This window comes from Lethenteron reissneri, chromosome 62, assembly GCF_015708825.2.
Source record: "Lethenteron reissneri isolate LAM-NWPU_2019-01 chromosome 62, ASM1570882v1, whole genome shotgun sequence".
Classification (NCBI taxonomy): Eukaryota; Metazoa; Chordata; class Hyperoartia; order Petromyzontiformes; family Petromyzontidae; genus Lethenteron; species Lethenteron reissneri.
Window position 1 is genome coordinate 5,614,054 of NC_083840.1, and position 15,408 is coordinate 5,629,461.

Here is a 15,408-nt window from a genome sequence, read left to right on the forward strand (position 1 = left end):
TGAACAAAAAACATCTTAAAGTGAATATGTGACTGAGTGCAAACAGAAATCCAAGAAAAGACAGCAAAATATTGCAGAAAAAAATCACCGTTACACACCAATGCTGTGGCAAAAATCCCAGTGGGATGCAAGTCAAACAACAACCACCACAAGACAACTTAGATTAAGGCAATCAGTCTAACTCCGTACTACAAGAACACAAACATGGCTAAACCAATACACTTTTAGAAATCACCAATAATATAGCCATGAAAGCAATGAAACAGTGATCCTAGATTTGAAGCTTCGTGACTCACGTCACCAACCCAAACACTCAACCACCCACTCACTCACCCAACCACTCACTCAATCAACCACTCAATCAACCACTCCACTCACCCAACCACTCACTCACCAACCCAAACACCACCCCACTCACTCACCCAACCACTCACTCACCCAACCACTCACTCAATCAACCACTCACTCAACCACTCACTCACCCAACCACCTCACTCACCCACCACTCACTCACCAACCCAAACACTCACCCACTCACCAACCCAAACACTCACCCACTCACGGAATTTTCACAATAAATGACACAAACAACATGTACCACCAAAAACCCTGCAGCCATAGCTGGCTGCATGAGTCACTCCACAACAGCAGCAGGAGCATCAATTGGAGTATTATAATTGTTCAATGCACCTTTAAGATCAGCACACTGGTACAGACAGGTGGGTGTGTGGTCACGTGAGTCTATGGGGGTACAATCCATGGTGTTCCGTTAACTCCACCGATGATTAGGACACGCTACGAATTGCATTGAGACTTGGACTGGCTGCTACAATTCGTCTGGAAATCCAAAGGAAAAGCGAATTTCACTTCCGAATCGATTTGTCGATTCGCTTTTTTGCTTTACAACCCGACGAATCGAATCGATTCCTTGCGAAACGGAACGTTGGCGGGCGCGCGATGCGTTCGTGTTACTCGATTCTATCGATTCTATCGATTTATGTAGAAAATCGATTCCTCTCGTGACGCCGTATTATAGGGGAGTGGGGAATCGTTAGTTTTATATAAAAACAAATCCTGATGAATCGATTCCGTAATCGTACCACGTGGAAGCGCTTCGCCTGTTAAGAATTTACATTGAGATACATTGGGATGTGTGGAGAGAATCGATTCAATTTAATCGTGTCGGCGATTTTCAGAATCGATTCGGCAGTGCAAGTCCGGGGGGGGGCTGAGAGGCGGTGTTGGTGGGCAGAGAATCGATTCCATTTTAATCGTGTCGGCGACTTTTAGAATCGATTCGGAAGTGCAAGTGTGGGTGGGGGGGCGGCGTGGGTGAGAGAATCGATTCGGGGTGGTGCGGGGGTAGAGAATCGATTCTATTTCATCCGTCTTGTTGACTTTTACAGAATCGATTCGTAAGTGCAAATGGGGGGATGGGCGGGGGGTGTTTGGAGGGAATCGATTCCATTTGGAGTCGTGTTGCCGATTAGTGGAATCGATTCGTCGTTGCAGGGGGGGGGGGTTGGTGGGGGGGTGATTCCGTGAAGGCGGAACTGGGCGCGGAAGGGCTCAGACGGGGAGAGACGCGGGGGGAGAGACACGCGGGGGTAGAGAGACACACGGGTAGAGAGAGACACGGGGAGAGACGCGGGGGGAGACGCGGGGAGAGACACTGGGGTAGAGAGAGACGCGGGGAGACACTGGGGTAGAGAGAGACGCGGGGGGTAGAGAGACACGCGGGAGAGACACTCGGAGAGACACACGGAGAGACACTGGGGGGGGAGAGACACTGGGGGAGAGGACACGGAGAGACACTGGGGGGGAGAGACACGCGGGGAGAGAGACACGGGGAGAGACACGGGGAGACACGGGGAGAGACACGGGGGGAGACACGGGGGGAGACGAGACACGCGGGGAGAGACGGGGAGAGACACGGGGGTAGAGAGACGCGGGGAGAGACACGGGGGTAGAGAGAGAGACGCGGGGGGGGGGGGGACACGGGGAGACACGGGGGGAGACACGGGGAGAGACACGGGGAGAGACACGCGGGGTAGAGAGACACGGGGGGAGACGCAGGGAGAGAGACACGGGGAGACACGGGGGGAGACACGGTGGGAGAGACACGGGGAGGAACCCCGTGAGACACCGCGGGCTGGTTGGGTGACATAGCGGGTGGGTGAGCGGGAGGGAGACGCCGGCGGGAGAGACGGGGGGAGGAGGTTTTGGGGAGCAGGAGGGGAGAGTTGTGGGGGAGACGAGGGACGAGGGGAGACGCCGAGGGAGCAGGAAGAGGAAGGTAGGAGGAGGAGGAGGTGACACGAGGAGGAAGGGAGTGGGGAGAGAGACACACACACAGAGATAGAGAGACACACACAGAGACACATACAGAGAGAGAGACACACACAGAGACACAGAGAGAGACACACACAGAGAGAGACACACACAGAGAGAGACACACACAGACACACAGACAGACACACAGACACACACAGACACATACAGAGACAGACACACAGACAGACACACACACATACACACAGACAGACACACACACATACACACAGACACACACACACAGACACACACACACAGAGACACACACACACAGACACACAGAGAGACACACACACAGAGACACACACACAGACAGACACACAGACAGACACAGACAGACACAGACAGACACAGAGACAGACACACACAGACACACAGAGACACAGACACAGAGACAGACACACACAGACACACAGAGACACACACACAGACACACACACACAGAGACACACACACACAGACACAGAGACACACACACAAACACACACACAGACACACACACAGACACACACACACAGAGACACACACAGAGACACACACACAGACACACAGACACACACACAGACACACACACAGACACACACACACAGAGACACACACACAGACACACACATACACACACACAGACACACACACACACAGAGACACACACACACACAGAGACACACACACATACACACACACATACACACACACAGAGTGACTTGGCTACAGGGTGACGCAGTGAGACGCGATGGCCGCTTCTCAGGGTGGTGGTGGTGGTGGCGTTGACGGAGCCAGTGGCTTCGGTAGTTCAAGCGGTGGTGGTGGTGGTGGTGGTAGTGGTGGTAGTGGTGGTGGTGGTGGTGGTAGTGGTGGTAGTGGTGGTGGTAGTGGTGGTGGTAGTGGTGGTGGTAGTGGGGACAGTGGTGGCGCTAGCTATGCCGTAGCCGGCGCTGCAAGTGGTGGTGGTAGTGGTAGTTATGGTGGTGGCAGTGGTGGTGGTAGTGGTGGTGGCGGTAGTAGTGGTTATGGTGGTGGTAGTGGTGGTGGCGGTAGTGGTGGTGGTACTAGTGGTGGTGGTAGTTATGGTGGTGGTAGCACTTACGGATTGGGTGGCACAAGCGGTAGCTATGCCGTAGGCGGTGGGTTTGGTGGTGGTGGGTTTGGTGGTGGTGGTGGCATTGGTGGTGGCACCTACAGCCTCACCTCGGCAGCTTCGTCTGCCCCAAGCATCGCGAGCTACAGCGGCGGGTCCAGCAGTGGATTTGGAGGCATCTCTGGTAGCTACATTGGTGGTGGTGGTGGTGGCTGCCTAAGTGGTGGTGGTGGTGGTTCTGCTGGGAATTCTGGTGCTCCGTACGGGAGTAACTTCAACGCCTCTCCCACTGCTGGTGCTGGTGGTGGTGGTGCTGGTGGTGGTGGTGCTGGTGGTGGTGCCATCACTGGACCTGCCAATACCATCGCAGCCAATTCCGTGGCGTCTTCTGCCAGCGGTGGTGGTGCCTCGAATTCTCTCAACAACAACACCACAACAACAACAACCACCACCACCACCACCTCGACACCCATCAACACCACCACGAGCAGCGGCGGCGGTGGCAACAACAGCAGCCGACAGCCCAAAAAGTACCGAATTCTGGGACTCCTCGATGCCATCCATGATGCTGTCGGCCCTCCGAGAGCCACGGTGGACAGGCGGACGGTGGAGAAGTCGTGGGAAGCTCATGGACAAGGTGGTGAAGGCGTGCCAGGCGCCACGATTGCAACTCAAGAATAGCCCCCCGTACATCCTGGACATCCTGCCAGACACCTACCAACACCTGAGGCTCGTGCTGTCCAGGTGATGTGATGGGGGTGTGGGGGGGTGGATGGAGTGGTTGGGGTGGGGTGAGTGAGTGGGTGGGTGAGTGGGTTGGTGAGTACGTGAGTGTTTGGGTTGGTGAGTGAGTGAGTGGTTGGGTGACTGAGTGGTTGGGTGAGTGAGTGAGTGGTTGGGTGAGTGAGTGAGTGGTTGGGTTGGTGAGTGGGTGGGTGGGTGAGTGAGTGGTTGGGTGAGTGAGTGAGTGGTTGGGTGAGTGGTTGGGTGAGTGAGTGGTTGAGTGAGTGGGTGAGTGAGTGGGTGAGTGAGTGGTTGAGTGAGTGGGTTGGTGAGTGGGTTAGTGAGTGAGTGGACATCCTGCCCGACACCTACCAACACCTGAGGCTCGTGCTGTCCAGGTGATGTGATGGGGGTGTGGGGTGTTGGGGTAGGAAGAGAGGGTGTTTGGGGGATGGATGGAGAGTGGTTGGGGTGAGTGAGTGAGTGGTTGGTGAGTGGGTGAGTGTTTGGGTTGATGAGTGGTTGAGTGTTCGGGTTGGTGAGTGGGTGAGTGGTTGGGTGAGTGAGTGAGTGAGTGGTTGGGTGAGTGAGTGGGTGAGTGAGTGAGTGAGTGGTTGAGTGAGTGAGTGGTGATTGGGTTGGTGAGTGAGTGGTTGGGTGGGTGAATTTAGTAGTTGGGTGGGGTTGGTGAGTGAGTGGTTGGGTGAGTGAGTGGGTGAGTGAGTGGTTGGGTTGGTGAGTGAGTGGTTGGGTTGGTGAGTGAGTGGTTGGGTTGAGTGAGTGTTTGGGTGAGTGAGTGGTTGGGTGAGTGAGTGGTTGGGTGGGTTGGTGAGTGAGTGGTTGGGTGGGTTGGTGAGTGAGTGGTTGGGTGGGTTGGTGAGTGAGTGGTTGGGTGGGTTGGTGAGTGAGTGGTTGGGTGAGTGAGTGGTTGGGTGAGTGAGTGAGTGGTTGGGTGGGTGAATGGTTGTGTTGGTCAGTGAGTGGTTGGGTGAATTTAGTGGTTGAGTGGGGTTGGTGAGTGGTTGAGTTGGTGAGTGAGTGGTTGGGTGAGTGAGTGGTTGGGTTGGTGAGTGAGTGGTTGGGTGGATGGATGAATTTAGTGGTTGGGGTGAGTGGTTGGTTGGGGTTGGGGTGGGATGGGTGAGTGTTTGGTTGAGTGGTTGGGTTGGTGATTGGTTGGGTGGGTGGGTGAATTGAATGGTTGGGGTGTGAAATGAGAAGTTGGATGGTATGGACGAGTGTTTGGGTGAGTGTCTAAGTTGGTGAGTGAGTGGGTGGGTGATTGTCTGGTTGGGTTGGTGATTGTGTGGTTCTGTGGGTGGCTGAAATGAGTGTGTGGGTGGGTTAGCGAGTAAGTGAGCAGGGGAGTGAATTGGTGACAAATAATGGCTGGAATTATTGGGCTAACCATCCCAAATGAAAATTTTTTTTGAGACTCTACGAGGCTTTAATGAATTAATTAATGTTATTTTTATTGTTAGTAACATCAACGCTTTCCAACCAAGATTGATAGCGTTTGAGGCTGAGTCAACCTATGGGGAGGCCCAGGACCGGTTCAGATAATCGTCACCAGTGTTGGTGGCCGTGAGCGGAAATCGAACTCGTCAACTCGCCCATTCACTCGCACATCCACTCATCCATCCACTTAGCCACATTCATCCACTCACCCATCCACTTACCCATCCACTCACCCGTCCACTCACCCGTCCACTCACCCATCCACTCACCCATCATCTCACCCATCCACTTAGCCACATTCATCCACTCACCCACCCACCCACTTACCCATTCGCTCGCCCATTCACTCACCCATTCGCTCACCCACCCGCACGCCCACCCGCTCGCCCATCCGCTCGCCCATCCGCTCACCCATCCGCTCACCCATCCACTCACCCATCCACTCACCCACCCACTCACCCACCCACTCACCCACTCATTCACCCATCCACTTACAAATCCACTCATTCACTCACACCAACTACTGGACATTTGTGAAAACGAGCTTTACGGTTCATCATCTTCCTCCAGTGATGAAATAAGGATTCTGATTCTAACTCATCCGTGTGTGATGTGACGGAACTCTCGCACAAAGTTGTGGTGGTGGTTCAGAACTCTACCGTAGAGAGACCCCCGGATGCATTCATCAAAGCGTTGGCTAAAAAAAACAAAAACCTGGGTCACAACCCAGTGGCAAGAGAGAAATTAATATCGCACGTACATGCAACATTTCCACGGCCTTTTGGCCTGACAGCCGCCCACCCAGCCACTCACCCACCCGCCCGCTCACCCACTCACTCGCCCACCCACCCAGCCATTCACCCACCCACCCAGCCACTCACCCACCCAGCCACTCACCCACCCAGCCACTCACTCACCCACTCGCCCACTCACCCACCCAGCCACTCACCCACCCAGCCACTCACCCACCCAAGCCACTCACCCGCCCAGCCGTTCACCCGCCCACTCACCCACCCGTCCACTCACCCACCCGCCCACTCACCCACTCGCCCACCCGCCCACTCACCCACCCACTCACCCACCCTGCCACTCACCCACTCAGCCACTCACCCACTCCACTCACCCACTCAGCCACTCACCCACCTACTCACTCACCCACCCGCCCACTTACCCACCCGCCCACTCATCCACCCAGCCACTCATGCATCCATCCAAAGCTCACTCACCCACTCACCTACCCACCCCAAGCCATTCACCCACTCACCCACCCACTCACCCACCCACTCACCCACCCACTCACTCACCCACCCACCCACTCACCTGCCGAGTCACTCACCGACCCAGCAACTCGCCCATTCTGCCCACTCACCTGCACCCACCCAAGCCACTCCCCCATCCAGCAACTGACCCACGCACCCACTCAACCACCCAGCTACTCACCCACCTACTCACCCACCCACTCACCCACCCACCAACTGACCCACCCACTCACCCACTGACCCACCCACTCACCCACTCACCAACTCACTCACTCACCCACCCACTCAACCAACCAGCCACTCGCCCACCTACTCACCCATCCGCCTACCCACCCATCCGCCCACTCACCTATGCACCCATCCATCAATCCACGCACCCACTCACCCACCCACACAGCCACTCACCCACCCAGCAACTCACCCACCCAGCAACTCACCCACCCAGCAACTGACCACCCACGCACCCACTCACCCACTCACCCACCCACCCAAGCCGCCTGCTTTTGTGCCTGCTGATCGAATGCTTCCGAGAGACGGCGAGCGTGTCGGAAAGTGACCCGCACGTAATCCGTGCGCGTGCGTGGTCTCCCCCCCCCCAAACTTGTTATCTTGACTACTGCAGCCGTGTGACATTTGTTTGGTTTGTTGTGGTGGTGGCGGCGGTGCGGCGGTTTGGGTGAGTGAGTGAGTGGTTGGGTGAGTGAGTGGTTGCGTGAGTGAGTGGTTGGGTGAGTGAGTGAGTGGTTGGGTGAGTGAGTGAGTGGTTGGGTGAGTGAGTGAGTGGTTGGGGGAGTGAGTGAGTGGTTGGGTGAGTGAGTGAGTGGTTGGGTGGGTGAGTGAGCGGTTTGGGTGAGTGAGTGAGCGGTTTGGGTGAGTGAGTGAGCGGGTTGGGTGAGTGAGTGAGCGGGTTGGGTGAGTGAGTGAGTGGTTGGGTGAGTGAGTGAGTGGTTGGGTGAGTGAGTGAGTGGTTGGGTGAGTGAGTGAGTGGTTGGGTGAGTGAGTGGTTGGGTGAGTGGTTGGGTGGGTGAGTGAGCGGTTTGGGCGAGTGAGTGAGCGGGTTGGGTGAGTGAGTGAGTGGTTGGGTGAGTGAGTGAGTGGTTGGGTGAGTGAGTGAGTGGTTGGGTGAGTGAGTGGGTGGTGCGGCAAGCGCAGTGACGATTGTCTGAGCCGGTCCTGGGCCTCCCTCCACTTGGCCTCAAATGAGTACCTGGTGTGGTTTGTCGGGCGCCACGGTGGCTAGGAGATGTTAACTGCCTCGCCTGGTATACAGGAGGTTGTGGGTTCGATCCCGACACTAAGATTGTCAGGCTCGGGATTGAACCCACGACCTCGTGCATACCAGGCGAGATAGTCAACATCTCACTCACCACGAGCAAGACGTTGGCACGCACGCGCACACGTGAACACGTGTGCACGCACGTTAACACAAAGATCCCACGTATAGCCTTAACAGACTGTACGGGCAAGTGCTGTTAGCGAGTAGCACCTATAAAGGGCCAGAACGGTACACGAGGGGGTGGGTGGCCAGCACCACGCCCGAGCGCCTTTGTCTCCCCAGTGCAAGCGATGTTTACACACCGCACCAGGTACTCATTTCAGGCTGAGTCGACCTAGAGGAGGCCCAGGACCGATTCAGATGATCGTCACCGGTGTTGGCCGTGAGCGGGAATCGAACCGGGGTCGCCAGGTTCATAGCGCAGCGCACTAACCGCTACACTACCGCTAACACACGCACGCGCACACACAACAACAACCGCCATTCGCCACTAAGTGGCGGTGACGTCACCACGACGCTTGTGCCAGGCCATGTGCACCTTGAGGCTACGTGAAGTGTCGAACGCCCGCTGGCAGGAGGTCACGGGGCAAACCCAGGTGCCACGGGTCGACTGACCGAGATGACCGAGATGACTGGCTGATGCACCACCTGTGCCCCCTACTGTGCCAAATTGCTGTGCTTTAGCCACCCGGCGCTCCGCTCGTTGTTGTGAGCGTCGCTCTTCCGCCCTCCGTTGTTGTTGGAGGGCGACTGCCTCCAACTGCCCAGTAGCAGCGTCCTTCACGAGCCTCCTCCACAGAGGCCGATCTTGACACCGCTGGTACCGGTCATCCGCAAATCCACTCAGCTCCACGTCCTCCTGTACCACATCACTCCATCTCTTCTCTAGCCCGTACCGCGCCCGTTTAGCCCCCTCGATCCGGCCGAACAAAAGCTGTTTAGGCACACACACACACACGCGGTAACACACGCGCACGTGTTTCCGACGGCCGGACCCCCAACCTCGGAGCGAACCGTTGCCGCCCCGCAGGTACGAGGAACGCATGCAGGCGCTGGCCGAGAACGAGTACTTCCGCGTGTGCGTGGAGAACCTGGTGAGGAAGAGCAAGCAGGCGCTGCGGCTCTTCAAGGAGGCCAGGGAGCGAATGTTCGAAGAGCACTCACAGCCCAGGCGAGTGGTGGGGCACCGCCGCTCGGCGCTACGGAGACCGTGGGGTGGGGGGGGGGTCGAGGGGGGCGGTGGTAGATCGACGATGATCGGTCGTGGTGTTGATGGTGGCATTTTAATAATTTACGGGGATGTTAACTGCCTCGTTTGGCATGCAGGAGGTCGTGGGTTCCATCCCGATCCTGACGATGCCAGGTTGATGGTGGCATTTTAATAATAATAGTTTACTGGTGCCACGGTGGCGAGATGTTTACTGCCTGGCATGCAGGAGGTCGTGGGTTCCATCCCGATCCTGACGATGCCAGGTTGATTGTGGCATTTTAATAATAATGATTTACTGGTGCCACGGTGGCGAGATGTTTACTGCCTCGCCTGGCATGCAGGATGGTTGTGCATTGGATTCAGCTACTCACGATGCCGGGTTGATGGTGGCATTTTAATAATCATCTCCATTATCCACTCGCAGACTCACTCATTCACTCAGTTCACTCTTGAGTTTTGGTTAAAGAAAATCAACTTCAAACTTCGCTTACTAACTCACTCCCCTTATCACATTCAATCAATTACCCACCCACCCACTGACCCACCCACTCACCCACTCGCTCACCCACCCACTCACCCACCCACCGACCCACTCACCAACTCACTCACCCACCCACTCACCCACTCACCCACCCACCAACTCACTCACCCACCCACCCACTCACAAACTGACCCACTCACTCACCCACTCATCAACTCGCTCACCCACCCACTCACCAACTCACTCACCCACCCACTCACCAACTCACCAACTCGCTCACCCACTCACCAACTCACTCACCCACCCACTGACCCACCCACTGACCCACTCACCCACTCACTCACCAACTCACCCACTCACCCACTCACTCACCAACTCACTCACCAACTCGCTCACCCACCCACCCACCCACTCGCCCACCCAGGATAATCTTGTGCACGAGTCTCAGCCTGGCTCCCCCCAGTTCTCACCTCTGGTTGAAGCAAATTTAAACTTGAAACGATCGCTGCCACCTGTCGCTCCGACTGTGGGGCCAGCTACCGGTGGCTCTGGCTGGCTGCGTTCACGACCTGATCCCTATCGCACCTCCGCAGCTAACTTCCTCGAGCACAGGGACTGGGCCATGAACGTGGCGGTGGCTTGGATTGTGCGTGCGTGTCAATTGTGCAAGTGTCGGAGTATGCAGTTTGTGCGTGTGCGCGTGCGTGTGTGGTAAAGGTGTGCTGCGTGTGTGTACGCACGCATATATGTGTTGAACTTCGTTTGCACCGCACGTAGCCAACCGTGCTAATCGGAGGTGCGTAGTGTGTGTGTGTGCAAAGTGTGCATGGTTTGTGTGTGTGTGGAAAGTTTACATGGTTTGTGTGTGTGGTGTGTGTGTGTAATGTGTGTGTGTATTGTGTGTGGAAAGTTTACGTGGTTTGTGTGTGTGGTTTGTGTGTAATGTGTGTGTGTATTGTGTGTGCAAAGGGTACATGGTTTTTGTGTGTGTGGAAAGTTTACATGGTTTGTGTGTGTGTGTAATGTGTGTGTATTGTGTGTGGAAAGTTTACATGGTTTGTGTGTGTGGTTTGTGTGTAATGTGTGTGTGTATTGTGTGTGCAAAGGGTACATGGTTTTTGTGTGTGTGTAATGTGTGTGTGGAAAGTTTACATGTTTTGTGTGTGTGGTGTGTATGTGTAATGTGTGTGTGGAAAGTTCACATGGTTAGTGTGTGTGGTGTGTGTGTAATGTGTGTGTGCGAAGTGTACATGGTTTGTGTGGTCAGTGAGCGTGTGTGGTCAGTGAGCGTGTGTGTATGTGGAATGTGAGTATGTTGTACATATGGCGAACTTCTTTCGCGCCGTACCTAGCCAACCGTGCGTCGTGTGTTCTGTGTGGTAAGTGTGTGGTGTGTGTGTGTGTGTGGTAAGTGTGTGTGTGTTGTGTGTGCGTAGTATGTGGTGAGTTTAGTGTGTGGTGAGTGTGTAGTGTGTGTGTAGTGTGTGGTGAATTTAGTGTGTGGTGAGTGAGTGTGTAGTGTGTGTGTGGTGTGTGTAGTGTGTGTGGTGTGTGTGTGGTCAGTGTGTGTGTAGTGTGTGGTGGGTTTAGTGTGTGGTTAGTGTGTGTGTAGTATGTGATGTGTGAGTGTGTAGTGTGTGTGTCTTTGTAGTGTGTGCGTCTAAGTTCCACTTCATAGCCTAAGCCCCATTTCCAAACCGAACTTTTCCTAACAGTTTATCGAGGCTCTGTGGCATGTTTGCCTTAGCATGTGTGTGTGACTTTAGCGTGCGTGTGTGTATGAAGTTGTATACACGTGCGTATCTCTGTGTGTGCTTGAGTATGGCAAGTGGAAGTGCAGCGGTCAGCATCGCGCCGCGCTACGAACCCGTCGATTATCTGAATCGGTCGCTGGGCCTCCCCCTAGGTCGACTCGGCCTCAAATGAGTAATCTGGTGTGGTGTGGAAACATCGCCACTGGGGAGACAAAGGCGGCCGGGCGAGTGGTGCTGGCCTTCATCGGCGCTGCTCGCTCACAGCACTTGCCCCGACAGTCTGTTGAGGCTACACGGGGGATCTTTGATGACGACGATGATGATGATGTTGATGGCAGCGACAATGATGATGATGGTGATGATGACGACGATGGTGATGATGACGACGATGATGACGATGATGATGACGATGATGACGACGATGATGACGACGATGATGACGATGATGACGACGATGATGACGACGACGGCGACGATGACGACGACGACGATGACGACGACGATGTTGATGACGACGACGACGACGATGATGACGACGATGATGACGACGATGATGACGACACGATGATGACGACACGATGATGACGACGATGATGATGACGATGACGACAATGACGACACGATGATGACGACGATGATGACGACGATGATGACGACGATGACGACGATGATGATGACGGCGACGATGATGATGACGACGACGATGATGACGACGACGACAATGATGATGATGTTGATGGCAGCGACAATGACGATGATGACGACGACGATGTTGATGATGACGATGACGGCGACGATGACGACGACAATGATGATGATGACGATGACGACGATGTTGATGACGACGATGTTGATGATGACGATGACGGCGACGATGACGGCGACGATGATGATGACGATGACGACGACGATGATGATGATGACGGCGATGATGACGACGACGATGATGACGACGATGATGACGACGATGATGACAACTGCGATGATGACGACAATGACGATGATTGCGATGATGATGACGGCGATGATGAAGATGGTAACGACTGCGATGAAGACAACGATGATGATGACGATGACGACAAGGACGATGATGACGGCGATGATGATGATGTAAATGACAACTCGGATGACGACGATGACAACAGTGACAACTGCGATGATGACGACTGCAATGACGACAACGACGATTGCGATCACGACTGCGGTGACGATGACAATGACGATGATTAAGGCGATGACGCCGGTGATGACGACTGCGACGATGTTTTTCGTTGCAGGCGGAACCTCACGAAGCTGTCGCTGATCTTCAGCCACATGCTGGCGGAGCTCAAGGCGCTCTTCCCCGGGGGGATCTTCCAGGGCAACGACTTCCGCATCACCAAGGCGGACGCCTCCGACTTCTGGAGGAAGGCCTTCGGAGAGAGGTGAGCCACGGGGTCTGCCGCTCCCCCGCCCCTGGCTCTCGGCTCAGCGTCTGCTGAAGGTTCCCCCCCCCCCCCCCCCCCCCGTGGTTCGACTGCAGCTTTCGTCCACCCTCGATGGATAGACTCAACACTGCACCATAGACTCAACATTGCCCATAGACTCAACACTGCACCATAGACTCAACACTGCCCATAGACTCAGCACTGCCCACAGACTCAGCACTGCCCATAGACTCAACACTGCCCACAGACTCAGCACTGTCCATAGACTCAGCACTGCCCACAGACTCAGCACTGCCCATAGACTCAGCACTGCCCACAGACTCAGCACTGTCCATAGACTCAGCACTGCCCACAGACTCAGCACTGCCCACAGACTCAGCACTGCCCATAGACTCAACACTGCCCACAGACTCAGCACTGTCCATAGACTCAGCACTGCACCATAGACTCAACACTGCCCAGAGACTCAACACTGCCCACAGACTCAACACTGCCCATAGACTCAACACTGCCCATAGACTCAACACTGCCCACAGACTCAACACTGCCCATAGACTCAACACTGCCCATAGACTCAACACTGCACCATAGACTCAACACTGCCCATAGACTCAACACTGCCCACAGACTCAACACTGCCCACAGACTCAACACTGCCCACAGACTCAACACTGCCCATAGACTCAACACTGCCCACAGACTCAACACTGCCCATAGACTCAAGACTGCCCATAGACTCAACACTGCCCATAGACTCAACACTGCCCATAGACTCAACACTGCCCACAGACTCAACACTGCCCACAGACTCAACACTGCACCATAGACTCAACACTGCCCACAGACTCAACACTGCCCACAGACTCAACACTGCCCACAGACTCAACACTGCACCACAGACTCAACACTGCCCACAGACTCAACACTGCCCATAGACTCAACACTGCACCACAGACTCAACACTGCACCATAGACTCAACACTACCCATAGACTCAACACTGCCCATAGACTCAACACTGCACCACAGACTCAACACTGCCTCTGTACATTGAGCGGGTCCCCTCCTTAACCTCCCTTTCGTTCCTCTCTTAAAGCCTCACCACCTCTGCTCCATCACCATCGCCCGTTCCCTTTCCTCTCCCCCATCTCCCCGTCGCCCCTCCACCACTCCCCTCCCCAACAGCCCCTCCCGTTAACTCCCCCCCACCACCCCAAGCACCTTCCCTGTCGCTACTGTCCCTCATTCCTCCTCGACCCACGTGGTACCGGCCCCCAGCCGCCCTCCTAAATCACTCCGCTCCGTGTCGCCGCTTTTCAAACTCCGGCAAGCGTCGTCGGTGACGGTGGGGGGGTAGGGGGGGGCAGGTCTCCAGGAATATGAAATTAGAAGATCGGGTGCGAACGCGGGCGTGCGTGTCTTGAGCTTCGTGACCGGGAAAACCTGAAAGTGTTCATTCCTTGGTCCATTTTGCTCCTGCGGGGCGAGCCGGGAGCTCCGTGCGAGGCTCCGGCTCTCGCGTTGCGGCCTCGCGCTGAACGTGCGGGGAGATCCACCTTTGCCCGTCGACGGCGAATTGTTCGGTTTGCCTCGTGCGGAATTTGATGGCGAGGCCGATAGGAATTGTCATGTAGACTAGCCGTAGTTTCAAACGCACCAAGCTTACCATAATAATAATACAACTCCTATCCAGGGGCCTGTCCTGGCTCCTCCCCCCCCTCAACCAGTATATATACAAGGTCGGATCTCTTGTAATTTCTCATTTGCTTGATACAGCGAGCGAACTGTGACGGTTCCACCTGAAGACGGAGGCTTGTGTTGCCTCCGAAACGTCGTGATTTTTATTTTATTTTACTTTTATAAATTTTAATTTTTTACCTACGTGACTTTACCGAAAAAACCCAAGAATATTAATGTAAAGGTGTCCCCTCTCCGGCCGCTTGACCGTGACGCAAGATCAATGAGAACACACACACACAACCCCCTTCCTGGCGTGCCTGTGTAGTAAGTTGATGAGGAGACGATGAGGAAGTTGAGACACACTGTTTATTAACTCCGGGACAGATACAATAGTTGAAGGGGTATCGGCCCCTTCACCCGTACTATGGGAAACCCACCCTAGTACTAAGCCCTCTGTCCTGTCCCCCAGTCCTCCTCTACTGGGCTACGGGAGGCTGACTGATCTGGCCCTGGCAAGCACAGATCTCGGCACCAGCTAACCAGCCTTGCCCTGATAAGGGCAGCGGTCTGGAAGCTCTTGGGCCGCGCCACTGGCTTACCCGGCTCGGCCCTTATAAGGACGGCGAGACCGGGGAGTCCCAGGGCCTAATCTCCGAGTCTTGGATCTTCACTGGTCAGCTTCGTGTCGAACTGCCTCGAGCTCTTTGGGTTCCACCTTTTATAGGGATC

The 15,408-nt window shown here is 55.1% G+C and overlaps 1 protein-coding gene across 1 annotated transcript in view; it reads left to right on the forward strand.

Moving 5' to 3' along the window:
• Positions 1-2,116: 2,116 nt before the first annotated feature.
• The window catches only part of LOC133358472 (E3 ubiquitin-protein ligase CBL-B-like), a 49,747-nt gene continuing 36,455 nt past the window's right edge, over positions 2,117-15,408 (forward strand). The window contains exons 1-3 of the mRNA XM_061576784.1: positions 2,117-4,156; positions 9,159-9,299; positions 12,851-12,997. Coding sequence (XP_061432768.1) covers positions 3,966-4,156; positions 9,159-9,299; positions 12,851-12,997 — 479 coding nt within the window. The 5' untranslated portion in view covers positions 2,117-3,965. The remainder of the gene's footprint in view (positions 4,157-9,158; positions 9,300-12,850; positions 12,998-15,408) is intronic.